General features: G+C 42.5%; 1 protein-coding gene across 1 annotated transcript in view; it reads right to left on the reverse strand.

The window, feature by feature from the left end:
* The window catches only part of Fam221a (family with sequence similarity 221 member A), a 25,390-nt gene extending 17,972 nt beyond the window's left edge, over positions 1-7,418 (reverse strand). The window contains exons 1-2 of the mRNA XM_026786024.1: positions 7,283-7,418; positions 2,620-2,793 (exon numbers count right to left, since the gene is read on the reverse strand). Of these exons, the coding sequence (XP_026641825.1) occupies positions 2,620-2,793; positions 7,283-7,347 (239 nt within the window). The 5' untranslated portion in view covers positions 7,348-7,418. The remainder of the gene's footprint in view (positions 1-2,619; positions 2,794-7,282) is intronic.
* Between the last annotated feature and the right edge of the window lie 557 nt (positions 7,419-7,975).

The following is a 7,975-nucleotide window of genomic DNA, read 5'->3' on the forward strand; positions in this document are numbered from 1 at the left end:
CACACACACACACACACACACACAGAGTAAAATTATATGAAATTTGTAGGGTTAGGTAGGTAGAGCATTTGCGTGCTATGTACAAGACAACAAGTGTCCTAGCACACCAAGAAACTAAGAGGGCCTGAGAGATGCCTCGGTGGGTAAAGGGTCTTGCTACAAAGCCTACTGTCCTGAGTTTGTTCTTCTGGACGCACTGACCTCACGCATGTACACATATACACACACGTACACAATGAATGAATTAATACAAATGTAAGGTTTTTTTAAAAAGAATTGTTTTCATCAAAGTACATCACTTAAATTTATTTTTATGCTTTGCTATCTAAACCTAAAACAAATTTAATAAAATATTAATGATATTTACTTAACTATAATTTAATTTTTAACTTTCAACATCAAAATGAAGTAATGGTATTGATAAAGTATTTTAAGTTGTGTTTTTGGTTTTGCATATACATAAAATAATAAAAAATCAATTTTTTTTTGTTTTTGAAAAGAGGTTATGACAAAACAACCAGTTCCATTTGGTGTTTCAAGAAACTTTAAAAATTCCATCCTCTTACCCTAGAAATTAATTTTGGAAAACATACCTCAAGTAAATAATTTCACATATAAATAAGGGTTTCACATAAAGGCAGTGTTGACAATAGTACACACACTAGTAGATATTTATGTATAATGGGCAAAAAGGGAATGGACAAATCCATTACTAGAGAGCAGTTTTTTTTTAATCTAAAGAGAGTGACAAAAGAAAACCAGAGAATCACAATACTATATATAAAATATTTAGAATTTAGATGGTTAAAGCCAAAGGAAGAACAGCAATTGCAGTTCCCACTCCTGTAACCTGCCTTTCTGCCTGGCACCCCGGAGTCTCACTCACAGTTTGGAGAACAACAGTGGACTAGCTGAAACATGGACAAGTTATTTGAGACCTGCCTTGAGATTGCTAATAGCCGCATGCATGCACATTTCCTGTGATTCGATCGTGAAAAGACAGTGTTGTTTTATGAATACACAGAATACAACTAAGTGAACACTGCAAAGAGAAATTATACAGGCAAAATGGGAAGCACTAACAGCAGCAGGCTTCGGGTGGTGAGTGTTCTACTTTCTATATATGCCCTGTTTCTCTTAATAACCATGTTTCACTTTTATAAACAGAAAAACATGTGTGAGATAGGAATTTCATTAAGTGAGGAATACCACAGAGAAATTTCTTCATTGTCGTTGGGTTGGATTTTGAGGGTCATTTCCAGACAGCACAAATTACACACAAAAACTGGCACTAGACATTCACAAGCATAAATCATAAGACTACCACACATTTGCCCAACCCCTTCAGTTTTGACAAATATCAACATGTACCCATCATCCTCCAGTCCTCCACAGTGCTTTTGGTTATGTTTCTAGGTAAGTCTAAAGCCAATCTACACACATTACTCATCCTAGCAACTGCCTAACAACTTTTGGCAAACTACAACTCTGTAAATAGCAACTAGACAAAGAGTTTCTCAGAAAGAGCCTCGCAGGTTGCTGTTGAAGCAGGGCAGTTCCCCTTCAATGGATTCCTTAGAACAAAAAGTCAAACCTGGTCCCTAAGAAAAAGTACTAGGTTCGGTGGATTTTCCATTTTGTACTTTTTACAACGCACGTTGGTCATTTTGCTATTTACAATTGTGAGATGATATAAAAATCTGAAGGAATGTATTGCATAACAATACAAACAACGCACATCATGACTGACCCCTCACGTCTCTTCTCTCAATGATGTTCTTGAACACAGCCATTTGAAGTCAGAAGAATTTGTATTTTTTGTCTGTTCAAGGTAGGGGCCAGGTATGGTGGTCGCACCTGTCATCCCAGCAGCCGGCAGACAGGAGAAGCATGAGTTTGAGGCTACATGGGATGATTGCACAGCAAGTTCCAGGCCAGCCTGGACTGCATAATGGAACCCTCTCACAAAGAACTGAGCCAACAAATACAGAGTGGAAAACACCAGCCCAGCTCCCCGCAGATGTAAAGAGTGATTCGTAATCCTGAGAAATGGGTCTATTGGTGGATGAGTAAGTAGTCTGACCAGCGCGGGTCAGTGTGACCCCATGTCCTATTTTTCTAATAATGGGACCAGTAGGTGCTACCTTCACCACACCAAAAGACCTCTGGACAAAACTATCCTCTGGTTTTGCCAATGGCAAAATAAGAGTTGCTCATGGTGACAGACCCTGTGATGAGTTTTAACACACTACGGGGGTTTATTATACGTTTAAAAACCTTTACATAATCCTAGTGCATTATGTAAATGTTGGCATCAAATGCTTCTTAATCATCACAATGTTATTTATAGGAGGAAGACATGTATTTGCCATAACTTTCATTTTCATTAACAAGCACTAAAGTAGGCTGGAGAGATGGCTCATCAGTTGAGTGTGCCCACTGTTCCTGCAGAACCCGCTTCCCTGCACCTCTCTCAGGTGGCTCACAACCATTTGTAACCCCAGCTCCAGGCATCTGGCTTCAAAGGCACCTGCACTCACATGCACATATCCACCAAGACACACACATATACATAAGTAAAAATAAAATTTTTTTAAAATAAATGATGCAATATCTTACCTATGTGTACAAAAACACAGTGTCTCTGGGCCGATGAGTTTACAGTCCATTCCTGTTGGTGACCGCCAGCTCACAAATAACCTGTTCTGTAAACGCATGGGTAAGACCTTTTTCTTGTACTCTTCATACTCTTCAGGAGTAAACAGTTTCCCTCCATCATCCTCACCAACAATTCTACAACAAAAAGTATTCTTATAACCCTGAAATTTTTCCAGGCCCAAAATACTAAACTCTAAAATTAAATTATTCTTGTATATTTAAATGAAAAGTAGCTTTGACTTTGGATTTTTCCTTTCAACACAAATACACAGTCAAACTGCAAACGGTAACAATAAAACTGCTGCTTCTGATGGAGTTCAGGATGTACCACACCTCCCCCCCCCACACTTGGCAAGCACCTTCTTGAGCAAACAGTCAAAGCAGGACTGCTACTCCCACCTTCCCTGACACGGGTCCTACCCCTTGTTCCACCCACATACTTACAGATGGATCTACACAAACAGGCTTTGCTAAGTTCCCCAGTTCATTGCCATTAGGTCATACCCTGCTGTCCTTGGGTTGTTTCTCTCTGGTTGGTCCCCATTCCATAAACCTAAGCATAAAGTTACAGTATTTCCTGTGTGTTTTTTTTTTTCACTCCCATGCCACATAAACTTGACTCTGTAAGTGTTTCCCTTGTCAATCTTCCTTTTATTTTAGGTACTTTTGCCATGAACCCAGGGATGTCTGAAGAAAGAAATCTTTTCTCCATTCTCTTCCCATATAAAAGATTGTAGGTAACAATTTTTAAACATGACTTCATTGATTGTGGCAGTCTGACTGAGAAATGTCCCCATAGGTTCTTGTATCTGAACACTTGGTCTTCAGTTGGTGGGAACTGTTTGGTGACATCATGGAACCTTTAGGGGTGCACTCATGCTGGAGGAAGTACATTGCTCAAAGCCAGCATTGAGAGATTATAGCTTTTCTCCACTTCCTGTTCTGTCTGTCTCTGCTTCCTGTGTGCAGACAAAAAATGGTCAGCCACCTTCCTGTTCTTGCCACCATGTCATAATCCCCGCCATAATGGACTCTAACCCCTCTGGAACCATAAACCCAAACAAATCCTTCCTTCTTCAACTTCTCTTGCTCATGGCATTTCATCACAGCAGCAGAAAGGGGACTCTACACTGATCAAGGTCTATCAGTGGTCATCACTACTCATCTCAGTCTCTCCTTAATTCTGAAACAAACATTCATTCATTAAAAGCTAGATCAGAAACCAGATGTGGTGTCCTCCCAAAATCCCATCTGAAATGGCTAAGGCAGGAAGATGAATTAGAGGCCAGCCTGAAATGCACAGTAAGCCCCTGTCTGGAGAAAATACAAATCTTGAGCTTAAACTTCTAAAAGTTATGTTTTTACCCTTTTAAAACAGTACTTTAATTCACACCTTTAATCCCAGCTCTCGGGAGGCAGAAGCAGGTAGATCTCTGTGAGTTCAAGGATACCCTGGTCTACAGAGCAAGTTCCAGGATAGCCAGAGCTACATAGAGAAACCATGTCTCGAAAAAAAAAAAAAAAACAAACCAATGAAATAGTACCTAGGCCGGGCGGTGGTGGCGCACGCCTTTAATCCCAGCACTCGGGAAGCAGAGGCAGGCGGATCTCTGTGAGTTCGAGACCAGCCTGGTCTACAGAGCTAGTTCCAGGACAGGCTCCAAAGCAGCCACAGGGAAACCCTGTCTTGAAAAAAAAAAAAAAAAAAAAAAAAAAAAAAAGAAATAGTACCTAAAATTAAAACTCTATTAGTGCAGAAGTCAACATAACATTTTGGCCTACCTGACCTCTGGACAGAAGCTGAAAGTCATGTGAACTCTGAAAACCTTGAAATGTTTTGATTTACACAAGGTCAAAGTCATGGTATATAATGGGTGATCAAACGTTTTGAAGTTTCATAAGATTCCAAAATATTATGAAAAAGAAAACTATTTCTATGGGGGAAAATTGCTTTGCTAGAAGAAAGAAAAAATACAATTAAAAAAATTTTCAATTTTTCATAGCGGAAATTTCTCTTTGAAAATATCTCCCTTTAATTTCTTCTTTAAATAAATTTCTTTATTTACTTATTTTACATCTTGGCTGACGTGTTATTTTTTTAATATTTATTTATTTATTATGTATACAATATTCTGTCTGTGTGTACGTCTGCAGGCCAGAAGAGGGCACCAGACCTCATTACAGATGGTTGTGAGCCACCATGTAGTTGCTGGGAATTGAACTCAGAACCTTTGGAAGAGCAGGCAATGCTCTTAACCACTGAGCCATCTCTCCAGCCCCCATGACGTATTATTTATAGAATGCTTATGTGATTTTTTTTGTACATTACATACTTCTCCATGCTTTGAAACAGCTGGTTGCAGTAGAAAATCGAAACCCAGATGTTCTTAATTACAACACTCAAGAGGCAGAGGCAGAGGCAGGTGGCAGAATTGGAGTTCAAAGCCAGCCTGATCCACAAAGCAAGTTCCAGTACAGCCCGAGCTATACTGAGAAACCCTGTCTTAAAAAAACAAACAAAAAAAAAGAAGAAGAAGAAAGGAAGGAAGGAAGAAGAGAAAATGAAAACCCAATTTATAAGCTATATAATCAACACAATCTTTTTTTTTAATAAAATTTCACACACTGAAATTAACCAGCCCCAAAGCTACAATGTTAGAATGCCCTTTCCGAAGCTGTAAGCTTCACATTAGATGTTATACTTACAGCATGGAATATATTTCTATACACTTATCTGCCAAGAAAACAAAAAAGTCTATGACAGAGTTAGGACTAGAAAAACGGCTTTGTCCATCCTCTTCCACTCCTGTGTCCATTGCTCAGTCCCTCCTCTGCCCAAATGCTCACCCTCTGGCTCTCTCCTTTATTCTTTTGATTTTTCTCTTCTTTGCTTAAACATTCTAGATACACACAATAGTTCTTAATAATGAACTTATTTGAGATAAGGTTTTACTATAGCCATCAAAGAATATCAAGAGTACCAGAAAGATCTTAAGTCAAATGCAGACCTTTAAAGAGAATGCTGGTGTTTACATTTCCAAACTGAGCACTCAGACTTTATTGTACATCCGTCGTCTCCAGTGCCTCTGGTTCACTGCAGAACTCAGTCACTGAGTCGGAGTAAGCCCCAGGTGAGGCGGGATGCCAGTGGACCCACCTTCTGACACTTTGAGTAGAAAGACTGTATACTCCCTCCAGACGCCTCCCACCCAAGCTAAGTCAAACTTAAAGAAAACTGTGAAGAAGCCTTCGTTTGGTATTTTTTCTGTGTTTGCAGAACCCAGGCCTCGCAAGTGCTAGGCAATGGTTCTACCACTGAGCTACATCTCAGTCCTTAGTTTTTCAGCAGGTTCTCCACACGTGGTTTTGACTGACCTTGAACTCACTGCCCTCTGGGTAGAAATGTCAGGCCTGGGCCACTGACTGTTGGAAAGTTTATTTCTGATGGAGATCATTTCGGGAGCCTCCCCCATATCTTTTATATCTAGGAGCCCAAGTCCTCGTGTCTCTCAAAGCTTGTTGATAGTTAAAGGACATGATAACCTCTCTTAAAGGGACATGTCCCATGACACTTATGCTTGCACAAATAATTTCCCATGAGCCTGTCCCTAGCATTTTCTGGACAAGAGACAAGTGAAAGTCCAATCCATGTTTGTAAATATGTAAGTCTTCATTCGGTCAGCCTCAGGATCAAGTGACTTCCTCCAGGGGGAAAGCCAGAGAGCCTTAATGCAAAGCAAGCATCACCCCCTCCATGGGCACTGCAATTAGCTCCTGCCTTGAATTCCCCAGATGATGGACTTTAAGCTGTAAATGAAATCAACCCCTTCCTCCTCATGTTGCTTTCGACCGTGGTGTTTTATCATAGCTTTAGAAACCTGACAGATAGAATGATCAAGCTGTTCATCTCAAATTTCCTGTTGAAAATCTTCAGAAAGTTCTAAACATTACTACACTAATGCAGCAGTATGCCGGGAAACCCAACTGCCTAGATAGATGCCCCCAAATGACTTGGGGGAAGCACCACACTTCTAGCCTTTCCTTTGTTCCCACACATACTCCTGACAAGTCGTCTGTAAACCCCATTTTCCCAGTTTCCCAACTGCCAAAATGAAACTTAGGAGACAGGAACTTGGAGGCTGATGTATCTATCAGCCTTAGCCAAAGGAGCAAGCAGATGTGCCCCCTGCTTCGGAAAGAAATCTCTGAAACCAAGTCCTAAAACCATCTCCCTAGGGTTGGAAGTGCATTCATCAGTTCACGCCTTACCCATCACTGAATTAAATGTGCAAACTGACGTCTACTAACTTTTATAGGTCCCGACTGCTTCAACTGTTACTAAGAAAAACAAAAAAGGACCCACTATAAAAGTCATTAATCACCCCTCTTGCCAGGTGAGACTCAAGAGGTCTCGGAAGAGACTCATTAAAGAATAGAACCGTCTGTAGCATATTTAATTACAGAAGAGAAAATGTTAAATTAATCCAGGCCTCCCGAACAGCCCAGGAACGGACTCCCGGAACCCTAAAGCTCTTGCCGGATCCCTGCTCGCCCCACTGTGCTCTGACGACGAGAGACTCAGCCGGGAACGGAGTCCGCCCCGGGAAGCAGATTAAGGCCTCACCTTCGGTACTCCAGGTACTCGTCTACCGCTGCCGCGCCGCCGGGAGGCAACGTCAGCCGCTCCATGGCCCCGGGAAGCGAAAGGAGCCCTCGCCTCGAGCCCTGAGGCGGCCCTGCAGCCGCCAAGCGAGGACCTGCGCGCGAACACCAGCCGTGCCGCAGGAAAAGATCAGGCCCCGCCCCTCTGAGCTCCGCCTTTGCCCCTTAGTCCCGCCCTCGTCCCCACAGCTCCTCCCGTTTAGCACCGCCCTCTCCCCCTCAGCTTCTCCCTTATTAGCCTCGCCCTCGTCCCGGGCTCCGCCCCATTTAGCTCCGCCCTAACCTTCCCCAGAGTTACATCCCTCCCTAGCGCCACGCCAGCCCCTTGCACCCCGCCTGCCCTAGCGCCACGCCCCTTCTTTATACCACGCCCTCCATAGCCACGCCCACTCCGACCCGCCTCTGGATTGACTAAACCTCTCCACCAGCCCTCAGGATTACTCGCCTGGCCCTCTTCGCTACCTGGAGGACCTCTTTGGTTCTTGAGCCTAACGTAGCTTGAGCATCACCGCCCTACCCGGTACCTGAGCCCTACAAGCTGGCTTCTCCTGCATAGAAGCAGGCTGCAAAAGAGATGGGGTTTGCCACCTTCCTCTAACACTATGGGTGTCACTGCTCCATTCTCAGCGACTCCTCAAGAACAAGGAAATCCAAT

Source organism: Microtus ochrogaster, linkage group LG3 (genome assembly GCF_000317375.1).
Source record: "Microtus ochrogaster isolate Prairie Vole_2 linkage group LG3, MicOch1.0, whole genome shotgun sequence".
NCBI lineage: Eukaryota > Metazoa > Chordata > Mammalia > Rodentia > Cricetidae > Microtus > Microtus ochrogaster.